The sequence below is a fragment of the Gossypium hirsutum genome, chromosome A09 (assembly GCF_007990345.1).
Source record: "Gossypium hirsutum isolate 1008001.06 chromosome A09, Gossypium_hirsutum_v2.1, whole genome shotgun sequence".
NCBI lineage: Eukaryota > Viridiplantae > Streptophyta > Magnoliopsida > Malvales > Malvaceae > Gossypium > Gossypium hirsutum.
This window is the reverse complement of record NC_053432.1, coordinates 84,952,819-84,974,656: the sequence shown is the minus strand read 5'-3', so window position 1 is coordinate 84,974,656 and position 21,838 is coordinate 84,952,819. Positions and strand designations below refer to the sequence as shown.

The following is a 21,838-nucleotide window of genomic DNA, read 5'->3' as shown; positions in this document are numbered from 1 at the left end:
AACAAAAGATGCAAAAACTAACATTTTTCTAAATTAAAAAACTGGTTTCACCCAGGTTGTCCCATTTTTCTTACACGTGGCTATATGATTTCCGATTGTAGCAATTACAACAACAAAAGGTGGGGGACCATTTTATTTATTTTGATTTTGATTTTTTATGGAAAAAATTTTAATATATTTTTAATGTCAACTCAGAGTTTATTTATGGGCACGGCGGTGATTCAATAAATGTAAGCTCGCAGGTGTTCGCTTGTTTGTATAATTGTGATACGTGTACCCTTACTTCTTTTAGAGGTATTTAGAAATGAAATTTAAAAATTTAGAATTGAGTTATAAATTTTTAAAACGTTTGAAATATAATTTTATTTTATATTAATTTAAGATTTTTAAATATATAAAGGGTTTTAGTGTAATATTATTATGTATAAATTTATAATTTAATAATTTATAAGTGGAAAAATTATAATTATCCATTTTTAGAAGCCAAGGCCCCTTTTACATTTGTCTTTGATTTTATGTCATGTATGAATTTTGTTTGGTTTTTTCTGAATTTTTGTATGTTGTATTTTAAATTATTTTAGATTTTATTTTTGTAATTGTTTGAAAAATTATTTTTACTCACTAATCGATTTTGAAGCTAAATTTTTTACATCTAACTAAAATTTTCAAAAAAAAAATTAAGAATTTAATGAGATTTTAAAAAAATGAGTTTCTAATTAAAAATTTTGATGAGATTAAAGAAAATTTTGAAAAAAAAAACTTAATTAAGAAAAAGAGATAATTAAAATCTTCAAAATTTTGAAGAGGATATATTAAAATTTTCAACAAAATATATGGTAAACACAAAATCAAATTTTGAACATATAATATATATATATATATAAAGCAATTTATTAACATATTATCAGGGGCGAAATTAAAAATTTTGTTAGGAGACCGAAATTAGATTATAATTTTTATGATAGGAAAATACAATTTCATCATTTTAATAGATTATATTTTTATAATTTTTAAATGATTAAATCATTTTTTTATATTTTAAGGAGGTCAAAGTACAAATTTACTTTTACTAATTTAAAATTTTAAAAAATTTAAAAAGTTCATAAGGAAAAAAAAAATATTTTAAAGAATGCCGAAGCCCTACCAATCCCTCGTTTCGCCACCGGATATTATCTTAAATATTATTGTAATACGAAAAATGCCGAAGCTATACCAATTGTTAACAGTAGAAATTGTTGGGAATTTTAATTGAATGAGTTGTTTGCTCATTGGTATAGCTTACAATAACTATTTTATTCATTTTTTGAGTTGAAGAGATAAAATATAATCCAACTCTTAGTAATTTCAACAATACTTTTTATTGATTATTTCATTTTCAAATCAAATAGCTCAAATTTGATAAACCGAAATTATTAAACAATCTTTTATTTTATTATTATCATTAAAAAACATTAATTTAAACTCAACTCTAAAATATACTAACACCAACCTTTGAAATACGGATGAAATTTCTAATCAAAATCTTTACAATTTCAACCAAAAAGATTTTTTTTCTTGGGTTAATACACTAATTTGGTGTCTGATTTTAATGTTGACATTGATACATCAGATTTTTTTTTTCAATTTAATACTTTAGTTTTCTTTTATCCCAATTAAGTACTTAAATTTAGCTGTAATATTCAAATTGGTACCTTAACTTCTTTTATCCCAATTTAGTACCTATATTTGCTTTTACTAGAGCACATGTTAAACATTTATTGGATCATATGATGTTTTTGGTTTGAGTACCAATTTAAACATTAAAATTAAATTAAGATGTTAATCTAGAAATTAACTCTTTTTTTGAGAACCAAAGAAAAAGCCGAAACTTTTCGGAACTATTTTCTACGCAGAATCAACCTACGGGCCTTCTATTTACAAGAGTTACGCTCTACCACTAAGCTCTAAGCTATGGCGGTTCTCGTCTTCCCTTCTTATATCTTTTAAAAATTATTGAAAACCATCAATTTAAGCTAACCGTACCCAATTCAAATGGAGAGAAGACGACGAAAATGCAAAATCGAGGAACAAATTCAAATCGATTCCGCCATTGATGAAAACGAAACTCCAATTTTTGAACCAGTAAATCCAATCTTTTCTTCTTCTATCAATTTCCACATTACTTTTCTTTTTTCTTATTTGAATCAATTTTCTTGACATTATATATCCTTTTTTTTTCTTTTGTAAGGATTTGATTAGAGCCATTTTCAAGCAGATTTGGATCAGAAAAGCTCAAGGTTTCTTCGCGACTCCATCGATCTCACCCTTTTCTCACCTTTTCCATTTTATCATCAATTCGAAACTTAAAAACTAAAGGATTTTGGTATTTAAATTTGCAGAGCGTGAAGGAATCGGATTTCAAAACACCGACGCCATGGATTCCGAGGTACCTACATCTTTTTTTCTTTCAGATTTCTATATATTTTTCACTAAGAATTTCAAATTTTTATTTTAGATTGGAGCTGGAACATCTAAGAAGATTCGACCCACATTCGGTAATTTATTCTAGATCCAAAATAATCCGATTCATCTCATAGATTTCACATGAGAATTTAAAAGAAAATGGTGACGATAAATGCTTGCTTCGATTGGCGCCATTTTCTGAAACTATTATTTTATTTTTTACATATATTTAAAGGGTTATAATAAATTAATACCTAAAATATGTTTTTTATAAAAAATATACTTAAACTTAAAAAAATTCTAACCAATCAAAAACTTTCGCATGGCACAAAAATCACACAAATCTTGTTACGTAAAACAATTCCAAATATATACAAGTAATTTTTTATAAAATTTAAATAAAAATATATACAAATCCAAAAAGAATATTGATGAATCTTTTTTGGGTACAATATGAAAATTTATTTTATTATAATATATTGATTATATAAAATTGAATTATACATAAATTAAAAAAATAAATTATAAAATTATATACAATTCCGTTCTAAAAATTCTATTTTTTTAATTGATTAATTATATAAAATAAAAAGCATATAAAATATAAATAATTCGAATATATATTTCAAAAATTTCAAAAAAAAATTAAAAATTGGTGGAGGTTGATTGGTCAATGCTCGATCAACGAGCAAAGTGTTATCATTGACTATAGTTAATTAGATGAAGGTGGGGGAAAAGGTTTGAATACCAGGAAAAAGAAAAGTGCTAAACTGAGGGCTGAATAAAAAAAATCGACCTATTTGGACAGTTTATAAAAATGGAAGTTGAAAATTTCTCCTTTTTTTTTTATTTAATATATAATAATTTTATTTTTATATAAAAATAAATATTTTATACTTAAAATAGTGAAAATAATTTAAAAATTTTTATTTTTAAAAAAATATATATTTATGAAAAAAGGCTTAAAATTTTGTTAAATAATATTCAAAATCCACAAAACAAAGTTCATTTGTTCAAAACAAGTCTAAAAAATAAAAAAAGTTTAATATAAAAAAATCAAGAACCGAATCAAATTATGATGGATGATTCAAAAAATCTAAAAACCTCAATTGAACCAAACATATATCACGAAATTGAGTAAATAGATATAATTTAAATATCAATTTATCATATAAGCCTTATTTTAAAGTTAAATAATTAAAATAGTGTTGGTAAAAATTTATATGTGATTTAATGTTATAATCTTTTATGCAAAGTTGAGAGTTTTAAATCCTCTTTATTATATACAATTACAAGTCAAAATAAAAAAAATATTTAGAAAAAAAAAATTCGTTGAGGCGGTTTTTGATTGTTCAACATTCCATATACACCTTTCCGACTAAATAGATTACTAGTTTGATCAGGTAATGTAATTCAAGTTTGATCCCATAACCCCATATTTAGATTACAACATATTTTTACACTATTAAATTAAAATTATTTGGTAAACAAAAGTGAAGCGATTATAAGTGTAGCCAATCTCAACATTAACGAAGTCACATGTTTTCAATATTCATGAAATAATTAGACAATAGTTCGATGAGATAATTTCCTATATCATAAAAATTCGAAATTGATAAAACAAATATAAATCTAATTGCAGCTAATCCGAATGCTCTAAAGCTGAGCTGCGAACTTCTTCGAATTTTTATTACAGGTTTTTTCTTTTTCAAAATTTAGTGTTTATTTGAGAATTTAAATTAGATTTTATTTTAATATATATATATATATATGAAAACAGAGACTGTACAACGAGCTGCTACGATTGCTGAAGCAGAAGGTGGTACTAAGATTGAAGCAATTCATTTAGAAAGAGTTCTTCCCCAGTTATTTGTTGATTTTTAAGGTACAGTTAATAATTATATTGCCTTGGGTTTTTATATACATAACGACCTTTTTCTTCTGCTGTATAGATGAACCCACTACAATTTTTTTAGATATGTTAAAATCTTACTGAATTTTGGAGATTTATTTTCGGAGTTTTAATGTTACTTAAAATTATTAAATTTGTTATGGCACTATAATATTTTCAATAAATTATTGTAAAAATTCTTACAAAATTATAGAAGTTATAAATAGGAAATACTAAATCCTTCCCAATATCAATTATGTTTTCATTTCACAGCTTCTGTTTCGTTCCTAACTTATTACAATTACGTAATTACTAAATTTCATTTGCTGTTTCAAGAAAAAAATCTCAAGTGTCCGAGTAAAACCTTACGAATGCTTTAGAATAATCTAGGTGAGGAACCTAAGTTGCTTCTTGGACGATGGACCCTCTAGTGCCCCACTAGAACTAAGTTATCAATGATCGTAAAACCTTTGGAAGAGTGAATTCGAAGGTACGTAGAGAGCAAGAAGAGCTTCAAGTGGGGAGGCTAAACATGATTCGAGCCAAGGGTATTGGGCATTATGAAGTCAAGAGTTCTAAGGTTGAGTTGCATTTGAGGTTGAGACTGATAACGCACCAAAAGGAATGCTAAACCTTGTGGCAAGAGGTTCAACCCTTTTGGTGTGCAACTAAAGGAGTGGAGGCAGCCTGACAACATGAGATCGAGAGTTAGAGTTCCATTGATCAAGGCAACAACTCCGATCACAAGAAGCTAATGGTAGACCACATGGAGTCGAGGCCCCAACCAAAAAGGAGCTACTTACGAAACAGGCAAAGGGACCATTCGAGAAACTGAGTGTAGAGCTCTCCTAGCAAAGAAGGCATTGCTAGATCAAGTGGTGGAGAATGTCAAGGTTAACTCGTAAGTAATGCACCCAAAGATGCGAGACAAGAACACCTATGTGCTGATGATGACCACCAAGTGTGAACAAAGGCCCCTCCAGGTGTGGAAGGAGGCCGCCAAAGGCACAGGGAGGATTCATCAGGCACAACAAACCCAAAACGGTGCACTTTCAAGAGACCGGTCAACATTAATTAAAATTTCTATAAACCCTATTTGATAATTTTATATAGAGGAAATCCATCTTACCCTACACACAAATCAACATTGTCCTCTTTGGATGCTATGGGCCATCCTCACTTAAAAGTGTGTTTTCATCAAGTTTCCAACCCAAAACCTCCTATCTCCTATTCATAAGAGGTTTCTTCGCAACTCTAACACTATTCAAATTTTCTTTCGTCAAAAATACATTTGGTACCCTTAGTTTAGATTTTTTTTTGTGATGGTATCATATTCCCACTCAAATCGATATTGTCCTCTTTGAATACGTAGCCATTAAGACTGTCACCCTTAAAGAGGGCAACTACCATATGTTTCGACCTCCTATTTAGATCTCATCGCAACTCTGGTACAATTTGATAGCCTTAAAATTTGACCATTCTAGTAATTTTTATAAACCTATTTGAAAATTTCCTAGCTAGTTGCTTCAAGATTTCTAATTCTGGGTTATCATGCATATTAAATTTCTAATATTGACTTAAAAGCTTAAACGAGCACTAAGAGCAGTCCAATATCATAGCATTTCCCATAGGTTTATAAACAAAATCGTCAATGATTCCAAGATGATATCTATAACTAGATTTAACCATACTGCATACATAGATGACTAAGTGCAATCCAATACCATAGCATTTACTATAGGTTTATATACAAAATCATATATGATTCCAAAATGATAGCTAGAACTATATTTAACCATACAGCATGCATAGAGGATTAAGTGCAGTCCAATACCATAGCATTTTCCATAGGTTTATATTAGAAAATCACATATGATTCCAAAATGATATCTAAAACTAGATTTAGCAATACTGCATACATAGTGAAACTATTTAGAGTACTTCCCAAGCTTCAAGCATGCTTCTTCAAGGACTGGCGGCTTCACTAACCCAAACCCTTCGAGTAGATAATGCTTGAGGCTAGTATGGCGCTACCTTGTGTAGTCATTTCAGTTAAACAACGGATAACTTACTTGTCCCCGATGGCAGTAGCTTCTATTTGTAATCGACGGTTTCTCAGATGTTCACAAATCAAATCGGACGCCTTAGATTTTTCCAGATCTTGAATCCGGCCCCTCCAAATCCTGTCCACAATTTCCAAGTACTTGGCGTACATGTTTGGATCTTCGGCAAGTACTTGGCAGTGCAATCCAGTGCGACACCACAGTAAGCTTTCTTCATAGAATTGGGAATCGGGAGCCCTTGGTTGCTGTCGATGTCCAAAATATTAAGTATTTTCTCTTGAACCTCATTGATATGATTACATTTTGTTATTGATGTTTAATTTATTACGATTTGGTTACCTTATAAATTTGTAACATTTTGGTTATTGGGACGTTACCCAACGTTTGAAGTGTTACAGAAGTTTGATGTGACAAAAAATGTAATGTTTTTGTTTTGAACAATCTCAATATAGATTTTTTAGATCGTATCTGCTCTGTTTGGCACAATATTTAGAATTACCCATAGCTCATCTGCTCATCTCCAACTCATAAATAGGAAGGATAATGCGCTTCAGCACAATCGAATTTATATACTCCTACACAATATCTATAACAATTGAGATAATACTTAATCAACTCATTTAACACTTAAAAATAATATATTATATAAGAGATTATTATTTTTATACATGTAAGCCATACACTTTATTTTTTTTTTCTCTCTCTCGGTCCCTTCTTCACTTTATTTTCTTCCCTCTCTTCTCTTTAACCTAAATGCTCTATACTCTATAAAAACCAAACCCTAGACCTAGAATCCATCAACTCTGATGGCGGGTTACGGTGTCGGTTGGAATCACTAGTGGCTGAGGGAACTCAAACTTCATTCTTTAAACTTTTTTTCTCACGATATTTTTGAATATGTCTTCCATTTATCAAAATAATCATGAATTTCCCTAAATGTAAAATAAACATAGCAGCTAACCTCCTTTCACCATATGGCCATTAGCCATTAGATTGGCTTGTTTTTATGGTATATCGCTCCTTTTGTCGAGCTCTCCTTTCAACCATTCTGATTGGAAGATAAATGTTTGGAGCGCCATGCACGGTAGATTCAAGAAAAGTCTGCCCTTCCTTTTTTCTTTTTTACTTTCTTTTACTTTTTTTTTTCTGATCCTTTCATTGATTTGCAGGTCATAGTTTGAACAAAAGGGCTTATCCTTTACATTTTTTAATTTGATTGCGTTTATTGATTTTACGGGTAATTGGTTTTAAGGTTGGCAATGGGGATTGTTCTATAAAAGGATTTACTGTGGTGATGAAAATGGTTGAAGTGTGGCTTGGTGGTGGTCTGTTAGGTGTGATGGGTGAGCTAAAATTACTAGATCAAGTGGTGGAGAATGTCATGATTCACTTATAAGTGATGTACCCAAAGATGCGAAACAAGCACACTTATGTGCGGACGATGGCCACTAAGTGTGAACAATGCCCCGCCAAGTGTGGAAAGAAGTCACCAAGGGCACATTGAGGCTTCATTAGGCACAACAGACCCAGAATAGTGCACTTTCAAGAGATCTGTCAACATTAATTAAAATTTCTATAGACTATCTAATAAATTTATGCAGATGAGATCCATCATTACCCCCTAAACAAATCAGCATTGTCCTCTTTAGATGCTATGGGCATCCTTATTTAAAAGTTTGTTTTCATCAAGTTTCCACCAAAACCTTCTATCACCTCTTCATAGGAGGTTTTTTCGCAACTCTAATACCATTCAATTTTTCTTCGTCAAAAATACATTGGGTACTTTTAAAGTTTAGCTCTTTTTGGGACGGTATCATTTTCCCACACGTTATATTCCTTCAGATATCACGGTTTTCATCAATTCCTTTACAATTCAAAGGACCCTAGATAGTGGGAAAAACCAGACGAGTTCATCCCAAAGAGGTTCAAGAATAGCTCCGTGATTACGGAGGTCAAGATTTTCAGTTCATCTCGTTCAGTTGTGGATGACGGCACTGCCTTAGTATGCCGTTTGGGGTAGCATCACTTGAATATTTGAGCGGCAACCTTTTGTATTGGTTTGATGGGAATTGCTCGCTGATGAAATTGTTGAGGATTTGGATATGGGTGAAACCGATGGCTCATCTATTATCAAGAGTCTAATGATCATAAAGCACAGCATTTCAAAAGCCTTTAGGGGCACAGAATCTGAAAAGATTACTTAGGCCAACGTTTTCTTTATGAAATTGAAAAACATTTTGCTAAAAACGATAAGGTTGAAATGACCTCACTTTTGACTTATTTGATGTCTATAAATTTAAGGGTTAAGGAAATTCTGAGCGATCAAAAGGCTATGAGTTTTATGATCCCACAATTAGGGATATTTTTAAGACGAGGTTTATAATATTCTTTTAGGATGTTGAGTTTGGAGGGAGAAATAAGGTTAAAAGACATTGTTTTTAATGATTAATTGAATTATAACTCATTTCCTACAATCACTTTTGATGACGTTTAGGTTCTCATACCTATCATTGATTAAGAAATGAATCTAAAACTTGAATAAGACAATGTTGAACAACTCATTATTCAAGATAAGGTAATTGTTCCAGAAGAACAAACTCAACAACCTCAAAAATGAATTCTATTAAAAATATCCACTAGAGAAAGGGTTATAATGGCTTTAGTGAAATATTTTGACTTTAAGCTGCACCAGATGAATATTAAGTTAATAGTTTCTCAATGGCAACATTGATCATACATTAATATGGTGCAATTAGTAAACTTTGTGTCTAATGATGCAAAGTTAATGATTTGCAAATTAAAGAACTTCATCTATGGGTTTAAGCATACTTCTCGTCAATAGTATTACAATTTTACCAAATGATTATCTCATTTGGTTTAGAGATGAATTTTGTCGATAATTGTATATACCATAAATTTAGTGGGAGTAAGGTTCTATTTTTGGTTTTATATGTTAATGGCATACTGCTTGTTAATAAAAAGTATAGTCTCAATTAATGTCCTAAGAATGATTTTGAGATTACAAAAATGCATAAGATTTTTTTACATTTTAGTAGTAGGAAGTCTAATGTATGTTCAGGTTTGTATACAATGGAATACTGTGTACACTGTTGGGATGTTAAGCGGATATTTTAAACAACCCTGGTTTGGACCATTGGATAGCATCCAAGAGAGTTATAAGATATTTTTAGAGAACAAAATATTACATGCTCACATATTGGAAGTCTAATAAGTTAGAGATCATCAGGTATACAGACTCTGATTTTGATGGATTATGGATACAAGATTTGTCACTAAGGTGCAAATTGTGAAAACAAATTGCAGTATTTTATTCCAATAGCAACAGGAGCACATCAAAGTCAAAACACATAGACTTTAAGTTCTTGGTTGTTAAAGTAAAACTTCAGAGTTATTAGGTGGCTATAAAGCATATTAGGAAAAACTCCATGATTGCAGATCCGCTTATTAAGGGACTACACCCAAGTTTTTTCATGAGCACAATGATTGCAGATCCGCTTATTAAGGGACTACACCCAAGTTTTTTCATGAGCACATTGCTCATATGGGTGTAATATCATTTAAGGATATTTGGTTTTAATGGGAGTTTGTACTTTTGAATGCTTTTATGTTATAGACACATTTTCAATTATTTCAGTTTACAGATATTAAGTTTATTTTCTGTAGAAATAATTTTTTTTTTGTTTATTCACACGTTGGTTTTGGTAAGATTTGATCTCACTAAGTTTAAGGAGGACAAGTTGGAAATAAACATGTTTAGATCATATTGCATGTAATTTCCATGCTACACATCCATACTTGATCTATGTCATTTGGTTGTGTTAATATACATGATTAAGGATGATTTAGTTACAATATATGTAACGAAAGTCGCTTTGATTCTATGTTAACATAATTAATGGACAAGATTATTCGAAATGCCTTTTGGATATGATAGTAAATTTTTGAGCTCATATAATGACATGTAATTATAGAGTAATTAATATATACATGTGGTCCAAGTAGGAGATTGTTGAAAAATATGGACATCAGATATATAATAAGAGTAATTACATGTTATTATTTGGTTAAAATTTTATTGGGCTTTAATTATTAAATAAAGTATGGGTCAAATATGTGTAGATACTTTATTAATTGAGTTCTAATCAAATTCTAATTAATGATGAGTTAATTAGGAATTAGAACTAATATCCGTTATAAATATTAGGGTTATGATCCCAAATTACACGCAAAATATCTTTTCTAATATCACATCCTTAGGAAAGAGAGAGCAAATAATTTCTGAATTTCTTATGTGCTAATTTATAAGATCAAATTCCCAATATCCGTAGATTTCAAGGAATTCATGGATTTGGGTACGCTTCTGCATTTAGTTTTGTTCTTGATTTATTCTTGATGATTTGATATGATAGATCCTGATTTATTAAGTTTTATTTCAGATTTATTTTACAAATCTAACAAAGTACATGTTCGTAATCCACTTGGTAGACTTGTTAATTCATGTAATTTACCCTATATATAATTATTCTTTTACATATTTTTCAAAAAAAATTCGTAAGACCACATGTTGTTAGGCAAGAGAAGAAAAAAAATGCTAAAGAGTTGATAAAATCTAAAAATACACCAATAATAAGATTTCAATTTAAGATAGCATAATTTCTAAAGCTTTGACTTTTTAACTCTATTATTTAAACCAATTTTTTTTTATATATGAATATAGTGAGAAGGTGGTGGCAAAAGAGTTGACTCATGACTTGGAGTAGGGTGCAAGATTTTAAACCCTTTCAAAGCCTTAAGCTGCATAGTTCACACCAATTCTTAATTCATCATATATATATATATTTGTGAATGATGTTCCACAATATTTGCAGTTAAGCATCTGTTTTTGTTGCTTTTGAAAGGCTAAATCAAGTATATCCAAAGTAACCAACTATTTGCATTTTGTATACTCTTATTTCTTTTGTATCTGATTTTCATTTGATTTTATGCCTATTTTAATAATTATTTAGGATTGATTCAAAAAAAAATTATTTAGGGTTAGAAATGGAGTTTAAATGAATTTCTAATTAACTTGCATTATTTAGGATTCAGAGTTTTATAGTTTATAACAATTTATAGTATTTTTAAATGAATTTTATAATTTTTTTAATGTTTTTCCATATATAATTTGACTTTTTTTAAAGATTTTTTTTAAATTTCATATAACTTTAGATTTTTTTAAAATTTATGTATTTTTTTATTTTTATATTTTTAAACATTAAAAATTAGATTTACTCTTGTGTGAATAAGGAAATGTATTATTCAGTCAATGACTAATAACAAATTTACTAAAACGAAAGTTAATAATAATATCTATAACTTAATAATAATTGAATAGCGAGAAATGTGGTTTACCCTATTTAATAGAAATGTACTTTCATCAAATCTATCCATTAAATTATATATTAATTTAAACTATCTATTATATTAGACATTAAAAGTTCGCTTAAATCTAATGCAGATTATCTTTAAGACATATAAATCAACGAGCTCACAATTCAATCAAAATAATGATAGGACTTGATTTATACATTTTGATTCATGTGTTTTAATACAACCAACAACTTCAACCGATATTATACCCATAATAAGTGTATCTGTTAGGGATCGACCCGATTAAGTAACGAATAAGTAAAAATAGTGAAAGAAATTGAGAAATTGAACACACAAATTTAACGTGAAAAAACCCCTTCAAAGAGGATAAAAAACTACTTGCAAAGATAAGTTTACCATAATAACAAAAGAACAAAAAATACAAAAAATATATATTTATCAAATAAACAGAGTTTAACTAAAAGATTATTTCTCAAATTTGATTAAAATAGGAGTCATACTCAACAGTATCTAATATAAATCTTTAAACTGAGTAAATTTTTTCCTACTTGTATATAATTATCAACTCAAAAAAGAAAAAAATTTCTGCTAAATTAATAACATGTAACTTTTGACATAAACTCAATTACCCTTATTATATAATAATATCAAAACAAATTTAACATTAGACATTTCAAAAAATTAATACAAAATATATCAAAATTTATATAAATATGAAAAACTCAAAATACACTTATTAAAGAAAAAAGCAAAATACAATTATAAATATATATTTTTAAAATTGCAAAATGTGAAAAGAGTCCTACGAGGCCCACAATTTGTAACAATGGCCCAAACATTGTTCATGTTCTTATATAGCCCCCGTAATTGCTTTGTTCTTTGTAGGGTTTTCCTCCGCCGTTTAGGAAAGCTTGGAAGAAGAAGGTTTAAAAAAATGGTAATTCTAAAACCTCATTTCGGTTCTTCTCTTTCTATTTGTTGTTCCTTTTTCAAATTGTCACCACAACTGTTACCTACCTTATTGAGCAGGCTGTCCTCTAAATTCATCAGTTTATCCATTGTGTTATACACTTCGAAGTAAGAAAAGCAATGGTTTTCATTGTTCTGGCTTGCGCAGAACAAGGCTCAATTGGTTGTTATTGCTCATGATGTGGATCCCATAGAGTTGGTAGTGTGGCTCCCTGCATTATGCAGAAAGATGGAGGTCCCTTGCTGCATTGTCAAGGGGAAATCTCGTTTGAGATCGGTATTGTTTTTTCTTTCAGTTTCTTTTTTGCAGATCATCGAGTTTGCCGAGTTGGTTTTACTTATATGTGTTTAATGCCTAACACCGCAGATTGTTCACAAGAAAACTGCTGCCGTTTTGTGCTTGACCACAGTTAAGAATGAGGATAAGTTGGAGTTCAGCAGAGTCCTTTAGGCCATCAAGGTACGATTACACCTGCTGTATTTTCTAACTGAATTTTATAAATTATGGAAGATCTCATTGAGTATGATTGCATGTGTGATAGCGTCTACCATACCATCAACTTGATTGCAATAGTTGAGGATACCCCTTGATTGCAACTAGTTTGAATTAATAGGATCAAAGTGTATTCCATGGAAATGAGTTTTGGTTTATTGCATGATAAATGTTAGCATAGTAATGAAATGAAATGGTGGTTAACATGGTGTAAATATGAATGGGAACAGGCAAACTTCAATGACAAATATGAGGAGAATAGGAAGAAGTGGGGAGGTGGTGTTATGGGCTCCAAATCACAGGCCAGAACCAAGGCAAAGGAGAAGCTTCTTGCCAAGGAAGCTGCTCAGAGGATGACTTAGAAATGTTCATTTTTTTTCCTATCCCCATTAATGGTGTTTTATTTTTCTTTTTTGATTAAATGCTCCTTTGCTGTCAGGTGCATTTGACTCAGAAAAGGAATCAAACTAAGGGAAAGGAAGTCCAGAAGTGCAAAGGAGAAGCTTCTTGCCAAGGAAGCTGCTCAGAGGATGACTTAGAAATGCTTTTCAAATCATAATCATTAATGAGGAGACTTGGATAAATCCAAGTGTCGGGTGCTATGACTATGATCTTCCCTTCGCTCTTCTTTAAGTGCCCATATGCATAATATGTGTTGTATACTGATCTCCAAAAGTTTATTTCTTACCGCAAAATAGGCAAACAACCATGGTAACTTTTTTTTTATAACAAAGAAAAGCACGTGGCAAACTTTCTATTATAACAAAGGCGTATAGTTTTAGTTATACGATGTGGTAAGTTTAACTTATTTTTTGTCTCATGCTGCAGTATTATTACAATATTTAATTTTATCGTCACTCTTATTTTTACACTAACCGCAAGTTCAGAAGTGGTTTGATGAGAGGTGAGTTATAGTGTTGTTTTTTATTTTATTTTATTTTTTTGTATAAAGCTAGTCTCATAGATAATATTAATGAAGTTTGGAATCAGCTGAGGAAACATTATATCAAATTTTGAAGAAATCCGGAGTAAAGGCTAAGAATCCACTAATCAAATCTGATTTGGTAAAGGAACTTAAAAAGAGAAAAAAAGGGGATTGAGCCGCCTATGGTGAATATTGTGCTTGGCACAAACTTGGAGGGGAAATCGGCTCCACGTGGAGATGTCAGGTTCAGGAGATTTAGTAAATATGTTATTGGTTGGAGAGTATTACTGAATCACATAGCAAGAGTGATGAGGCTGAAATTGTGAATCACATGCCTTTTGACCATACAAGAATTTTAACACATATATACATATATTTGCTACAATCAATATGTTTTTTTTATATAAATACCGAGAGTTTTATTGAAAAATGAAAAAACAATATGTTAAATACATATATACATAAATAAAAAAAAAGAAGTGAAATCCCTATAACTTACCAACTATATTTGTAAATGATTTCAATATAATCAATATGTTTAATACATACATATATATATATAACAAAAAGAAGTGAAATCCCTATAGCTTACCAATCATATTTATAAATGATTTCAATATAATCAATATGTTTAATACATACATATATAACAAAAAGAAGTGAAATCCCTATAGCTTACCAACCATATTTATAAATGATTTCAATATAATCAATATGTTTAATACATTTTCGTAAGAGATCAATGTTCTTGTTTATTTTCAGTGTTTTTTACAATAAATAGAATAAAATTGAATCAAAACTCCATTTTAATTCAAACTAATTCACCTAACCAAAGCTTAGTTAACCACATAACTAACTTTGTAAATATTTTTAATAAATATTTACGAATCCATTTAAAAAAAAACACTATAACTCACCTCTCATCAGGCCACTTCTGGACTTCCTTTTCCTTAGTTTGATTCCATTTCTTTGCTGTCCGCATTTTGGAGGTTCCTCCATGGACCATCAACTTACAGCTCTTCCCGTCTGTCTCTTCATCATCAGCTTCAGTTTTCTTCTTTTCCCCCTCAACATCATCATTAGCGGATTTCAATCCTTCCTGAGTCTTAGGTAAAATATTAAGCCTAAAAAATAGACCTAAGTAAAAGTATTAAGCATTATTTATTATCTATGTTTGTAATACATTATATTATATGTTATTTTTATATACTATGTAATTTATAATATATAAAAATTAAATCTATAATAATCTATAATACTATAACGCAAGCATTAAAAAAATATTTAGTTGTTTATATAAATTTTTAAATAAATTCTTACAAAAAATTTTAATAAATAAAAATTATTTAATATTATTTAATATTAAATTTAAAAATAATATATATTTTAAAAAAAATTAAAAGATATGAATAAATTTGGTAAAATTCTAAACCTATATTTCAAATTAAACTAGAGTTGAGTAAGTATAAACAATGTAAATATTATGTTTAAACTTGATACAAATATTATTTATTGTGATTAAATTAATTAAAAATAGATGAAAATATTATTAGAAAATACTAATGTGTGGATCAAGGAGGCTTACCACTTTTCGCACTATGATATTTTCCAATTAAGTTTGCCTTTCATGTCTACTTCACTGAATGAGTTTTTTCAATTTAAAACTTTATTTTTTTTATCTCAATTAAGTATTTGAGTTAAATTTTAATATTCAATTTAATATTTAAATTATTTTATCCCAATTAAGTAGCTAAAACATTCATTTGACAGCATGAAATGATTTTGATATAGGTACAAAATTAAACATGAAAATCAAACTCAAATACTAAATTAAAAATAAAAAATTCTAGTATTAAATTAAATATTAAAGATAAAATCAAGAACGATATGATACATTAACCTAAAATACAGAAGGCGCTAATGCCGCCGGCGGGATGCATGATGAGATGGCAGACTCTAAGCGGGAAATTGACATTAAATTTGTGGGATCACAGTTCGCATGTGCTCTCAAATTTTGACTTTTCTGGAAATTTCTTTAATTTTTTTTCCCTTTTGTTTTTTTGGAATCTCCAATTTTTTTCGGCAACAATTCATGAAAAATAAAAAAAATATCTCCATAATTTACTTCCAACTAAAATAAAAAACAAATAATTTTAATAAAACTTGAAAAAAATAGATTGTTTTAATTAATTTCCTCAATAGTCATTCAGTCCCAGTCGGTTTCCTAATGCCCCGAGCTTCTCTTTGACGAAACGATACCTTCTCCGATCTTCATTTCATTTCCATTTCATTCCAGAAGTTTTTTTTTCTTTGAAATTACCACTTGGGTTTTTTTTTCAAATAGCTTGGATTTTGTAAGAAAATTTGGAAAAATTTACCTAAACTTTGATCCCCTTTTGATCTTGTTTTTATTAGTGACTTGAAAAAAAAAGGACAAAGAATGGTGCAGGATACAATGTCCGATCAAGAACAAGATGATCCCGATGCAGAGTTCGTCGAAATTGATCCAACGGGTCGTTATGGTCGGGTAAAGTTCTTTTTCACTAATTCATTTTCAATTTTTGGTTTGAATTTATCGTTTTGATTCAAATAAAAAGCTTTTCTAATTTGGAACAAAGTTTGTTTTAATTCTATATTTGATGTTAATCGGCATTTGGGTTCATCTTATTTAATGTTACCATCAATGGGTTGCTTTTTGATTGGTTATTTTGCAGTACAAGGAGGTTTTAGGAAGAGGAGCTTTCAAAAAAGTGTATCTTTTTTCGTACATACATATATATATACACACACACACACACATATAAAATGCATGTATGTATGTTTCCTTAGTTGTTTTAGTTTGTATATAAATGCATATAGATGCCTAATTTATAAGGCTTTTGTTGAGTCCTTGAAAATTTAGATATAGAGCATTTAATGGACTTGAATTTAATATATATATTTCTTTGGATGTTTTAGTTTGTATTTAAAGGTATTTAGAGGCTTAATTTATGTGCATGAAGCATTTGTTGAATCCTTGATCAAGTTGTGGGAATTTAGATACAGAGCATTTGATGAACTGGAAGGTATAGAAGTGGCATGGAATCAGGTTAAGATTACCGATTTATTGCGAAATTCGGAAGATTTGGAGCGTTTATATTCTGAAGTTCATTTGCTTAAAACATTGAAGCACAAGAATATAATTAAGTTTTACAATTCGTGGGTTGATACTAAAAACGAACATATCAACTTCATCACGGAGATTTTTACTTCGGGAACACTGCGGCAGTAAGTTTTTTATATCTGAATTCTCTGTGTGTGTGTGTGTTTTGAGTGTTTCATTATGATATTGTCGGAAGTTTTTATGTTTGATCGTGTAGGTATAGGAAGAAGCATAAGCATGTTGATTTGAGGGCATTGAAGAAATGGTCTAGGCAGATCTTAGAGGGTCTTCTTTATCTTCACGGTCATGACCCCCCGGTGATTCACCGGGATCTGAAATGTGATAACATCTTCGTGAATGGCAACCAAGGTGAGGTGAAGATCGGGGATCTAGGGTTGGCTGCTATTCTTCGCCAGGCTCGTGCAGCACATAGTGTTATTGGTGCGGTTCCTGTCCTTAATAACTTCAAATTCTACAATTTTTGGAGCCATTACATATTTAAATACAACAAAATAATAAAGCAATTGTTAATTCAATATAGGTACACCAGAGTTTATGGCACCCGAACTCTATGAGGAGGAATACAACGAGCTTGTAGATATTTACGCTTTTGGCATGTGTTTGCTGGAGTTAGTGACATTTGAGTATCCATACGTTGAATGTGCTAATGCTGCTCAAATATTCAAGAAGGTGACATCGGTAAGGCGTTCATGATCTTTCCCTCTTTTATATAGTTATGGATCGGCTATTTCTTTACTCCGTGCCTTGCTTATTACCTTATGTTGATTGATTATAGTTCTTGAGAACATTGTTCCTTGCTGAAGTTTAGGCATAATGTAATAACAGGTTCCCGGAAAATGTCGATTTCCTTAGAGTAACAGTTTGTTACTTTCCAAAAAGGAAGTTCAGTCTCATGTTTATAAGCAAAGAAGTTGTACAATTACCTCCTCCTTGTCACGTGATCACCTCCTCTCGGATAAGTCCTCAAGGGCAGAGGGGTTATATCAGTATGTTTTCATTCTTTATTACAGAACCACTATAGCCCCCGTTCCTATTTATTGGAATTTTCTAGCCTAATGTTGGCTTTTGCTACATTATCCAAATATTAAAACATTGTTTGGTTATGTTGTTCCGACTTTTCATTTCCTCTGAAGTACCCTTGTCCAACACCCATATTCGACACATATTCGGGTATGATTGTCTAAATATGTGGAAAAAACTTGAAATTTTTTTAGCATATCCATGTTGGGTGCATATTTGTATCCGACATTTATACAGTCATCCCAAGTCCCAAGTAACGTGGCTGTTAGGTTTGTAAAATCCGTATGTTCCACTATAGAGATTTAACTGAATTCAGTTTATCAAAGTTTGCTATGTAGAATCAATGTCAGTGCTTGAAATTTTAGGTGATGTAGTTATTTCCATGCGCCATGCTTATGCAAAATGCAACACGTTGCTTTTCAATTCTCATGGTTCTTTTCCTTGGGCAGGGAATAAAGCCTGCATCGTTGGCAAAAGTGACTGATCCTGGCGTAAAGTTATTTATTGAAAAATGTATAGCTAAAGCTTCTGAACGGTTGTCTGCTAAGGAACTTTTACGGGACCCATTTCTCCAACCTGTTGAGGAAAATGACAATGTAGGTCGTTCTTTACGACTTAATCCCAAAACTTCAGGTAGAATTGAGGAGCTTTTTTCGAGCTTGAAGGCTTTTCAGTATTTCGGCCCTCACATATTCACATGATAAATGCAGATAGCACCACTGAGGATCTTCAATCTGAGACGAGTCTAGATGTTAGAGTGCAAAGTCTGACAAAAGACCTTAACACGATATTTCTTAAACTAAGGATAGCAGATTCAACAGGTCTTTCTCTCCCTTGTTCTTCATAATTCTTTCCTTCCACCACCGGAAAATATTTAATCCGTTTACATTCATAATTGTTTTTTCTTATTGAAAATTGGAAAGCTTCAACATGATCCTAGGTCAAGTTCGCAACATCCACTTCCCATTTGATATCGAAGCCGATACAGCAATTGCTGTTGCTAGTGAAATGGTTGAGGAGTTGGACTTAACAGATCAAGATGTTCTGACAATTGCCACAATGATTGAATCTAAAATTCAATCCCACATTCCTGATTGGATTTCCCGAGAAAGTCCTAGCAATAGTATTGGAGAAATTGCATATTCCGATATCTCTGAAAGTAAGGGTGATGGATCTCTGATGGCTCATGAACCAACCTCATCTCGAGGTCGTCTTTCACTAGAGAGATTGCCATCAGGTCGAAGATACTGGTCCGACTCACCCAATGCAGCTGGTGGATTCTCTCCGTCCAAGTTTGGGTTCTCAAATGTCTGGTCTGCGGATAACTGGGCTGAACATTATGAGCAATCTCATGATTGTTATGAAGGCGGAGCTAACATAAACAGGGGTACTTCGCTTGATCAAGTGGCAAATGAGGTCTCACATCACAGTGGCAGAGGAGACGATGATGGCCTTGGGAAAGATGAAAACCAACCTGCTGACATGCAATCGAGTGTGTCCGGGAACAACAACCTTCATGACAATAACGGAACACATTCATCAAGAGAGAAGTGTAAGCTATTAAAGGACACTGAATCAGAAGTGAAGGTAATAACTGAAAATCTCGAGTCCTTGTTAGTAAAGCAGCAACTAGAGTTAGATGAGCTGAAGAATAAGCACCGGTTAACCGTATCTGACCTTCTGAATGAACTTCCTCCGGAAATCCTTGAAAAGGTTTTGGCTACGTGTAAGCTTAAGATTCCCAAATATGATTCCAAGATGCAACAAACCACTAACCGGTCATCCATCATACCCTATAGACTCCTACACGGAATCGGAATTTACTTCTAGTCTCTCCAACATTGCAGTTTGATTATAGTCTCCGGCTATGTTGAGCATCGGATAAATGACTATTTAGTGGCAAGACAAGAAACAGGGTCCTTCGAGATCTTATCTCGGGACATGCTTGCTAAGTAGATAGATCGTATTTGTGAAAATGGAAACCAATTTCGGCTTAAAGGAAAAGGTTGAAGAACATTGCATAGTAGCTATTCAGGTAAGTTTTTGTTCTTGTAAGTAATGACTTTTGCCCCTTTTTTAGAGGCTCTTTTGGTTTGATATTTCATTAAATAACTAACACGGGAGCATATATACGTGTACATACGGTTCTATAGTTTTCTTTAAATGCTTTGTATGGAGGTTATTGTTTTTCATTGGACTCGATAGTTTGTATATTCATATCATGCTCGTATTAATCATCGTTCCTAAGGTGTTATATACATATTTGAAAGGAAAATAATATATTATATATTGGGTAATTATTTGATAGTGAAAATTTTGATCTCCACGAGTAGAATTGAAATTTCTGTCACATGTCTTATTTATTCATTATTTATTTTTTAAATACAAACTTAAAGATTAATTTATTTTATGTAGATTTTGATATATATTCTTCCATTTTTCATTGTTTCTTTTGCACTATTAAATATGTCAAAATGTAAAAGTTAGTAATTGGAATACATCTAAATAAATACAATTAAAACCAACATTACAAATATGATGGAACTGAAGGTGGTTGCTAGGGTTCTTTGAGTATGGGTCTCGGACCTTGATTTCCTTTTTACTCTTTAGACTTCGTTATAAAGTTTCACCATCTATGATTGTAATGTGTGGGTCTATTTTTCATTTGTGCCTTGGTTTTTCTCTTATTCTTCGTTCAATGTATATTATATCGATTACATTTTACATTTAATTAATCACTATTGTTTTTATACCAGTGGAGCTTTAAAAAATAATTGTAATAAATAATAGAAACCTGTTCTTTTTTTTCAGGTAGAAGCCTATTTTTTATTGGATCTTCCATTTTTAAAAATGTCATCAAAATGTGTTATCAAGAATTAGTCAATTCAATTCTATTTTTTTCAATATTATAATCATTTTACAGTTTAGATTCTTCAGTGATTAACATTCGAACCCAACCCAATAATATATATAATATCCACAACCACCCTCACTAACTTTTCATGGCTTTAATTCATTTCACATGAATATTAGTATTGGATCCAATCCACGTGGATACGTTCAGTTTGGATTTTAAAACTTTTAAATATATTTAAAAATTTTAGAGTTTCATTTCAAATTAATTTGACTGTGTGGTTTTAAGCTTGAATTATTCAAATTTAAGAATTGAAAATTTCAATTGAATCATTTTAAATTCAAATTCTGGTTTTAATAATTTAAAATTAAATTAATAAAATTTGAGTTCAAATCATATATAAAAAAAATATTTAAATTGTATGATGTATAGTAGCGGATCTTGTGAATAAGTGTTAAAAGGGTCTAACTAAAATATTATGAATTTAATGAGATATTTTTCCAAAAAACTGGGTAATTAAAAATTTTGAGATTAATGAATTTTTTTTTAAATAGAACTTAATTAAAATTTTTAAATAAATTAAAAGGCATAATGGAAGTTTTTCAAAAAATTGGAGGGCATAATAAT

At 30.5% G+C, this 21,838-nt stretch overlaps 2 protein-coding genes and 1 long non-coding RNA gene across 4 annotated transcripts; all 3 read left to right on the top strand.

Annotated features, from left to right (window-relative positions):
• Positions 1 to 1,837: 1,837 nt before the first annotated feature.
• On the top strand, positions 1,838 to 4,593 carry LOC121206450 (protein MHF2 homolog). The gene is made up of 6 exons (XM_041077386.1): positions 1,838 to 2,121; positions 2,228 to 2,276; positions 2,379 to 2,425; positions 2,495 to 2,534; positions 4,085 to 4,138; positions 4,223 to 4,593. The coding sequence occupies exons 1-6, from the start codon at positions 2,032 to 2,034 to the stop codon at positions 4,324 to 4,326; spliced, it is 384 nt and encodes a 127-aa protein (XP_040933320.1). The 5' UTR covers positions 1,838 to 2,031; the 3' UTR covers positions 4,327 to 4,593.
• Positions 4,594 to 12,580: 7,987 nt separating this feature from the next.
• Positions 12,581 to 14,106, top strand: LOC121206449 (uncharacterized). 2 transcript variants are annotated; one of them, XR_005901491.1, is made up of 5 exons: positions 12,630 to 12,724; positions 12,817 to 13,033; positions 13,124 to 13,216; positions 13,480 to 13,615; positions 13,689 to 14,106. It is a non-coding gene; the product is annotated as an uncharacterized lncRNA (long non-coding RNA). The 2 variants fall into 2 exon arrangements; XR_005901492.1 differs by having other exon boundaries at positions 12,581 to 12,724; positions 13,480 to 14,106.
• Positions 14,107 to 16,071: 1,965 nt separating this feature from the next.
• LOC121206447 (probable serine/threonine-protein kinase WNK3) lies at positions 16,072 to 20,547 on the top strand. The gene is made up of 8 exons (XM_041077385.1): positions 16,072 to 16,701; positions 16,889 to 16,926; positions 17,214 to 17,441; positions 17,534 to 17,757; positions 17,858 to 18,015; positions 18,807 to 18,990; positions 19,068 to 19,178; positions 19,298 to 20,547. Exons 1-8 carry the CDS (start codon positions 16,615 to 16,617, stop codon positions 20,185 to 20,187), a joined length of 1,920 nt encoding a protein of 639 aa, XP_040933319.1. The 5' UTR covers positions 16,072 to 16,614; the 3' UTR covers positions 20,188 to 20,547.
• The last annotated feature ends 1,291 nt before the right edge of the window (positions 20,548 to 21,838 follow it).

What these genes read in the sequence shown, in the direction of transcription:
- LOC121206447 (XM_041077385.1), top strand. Translation starts at nt 16,615, where the DNA reads ATGGTGCAGGATACAATGTCCGATCAAGAACAAGATGATCCCGATGCA. An exon ending in TGCAGCACATAGTGTTATTG is followed by an intron (nt 17,758 to 17,857) that starts GTGCGGTTCCTG and finishes AATTCAATATAG; the next exon opens with GTACACCAGAGTTTATGGCA. An exon ending in TATTCAAGAAGGTGACATCG is followed by an intron (nt 18,016 to 18,806) that starts GTAAGGCGTTCA and finishes TTCCTTGGGCAG; the next exon opens with GGAATAAAGCCTGCATCGTT.
- LOC121206450 (XM_041077386.1), top strand. Translation starts at nt 2,032, where the DNA reads ATGGAGAGAAGACGACGAAAATGCAAAATCGAGGAACAAATTCAAATC. An exon ending in AAACTCCAATTTTTGAACCA is followed by an intron (nt 2,122 to 2,227) that starts GTAAATCCAATC and finishes TTCTTTTGTAAG; the next exon opens with GATTTGATTAGAGCCATTTT. An exon ending in TTGGATCAGAAAAGCTCAAG is followed by an intron (nt 2,277 to 2,378) that starts GTTTCTTCGCGA and finishes TTAAATTTGCAG; the next exon opens with AGCGTGAAGGAATCGGATTT.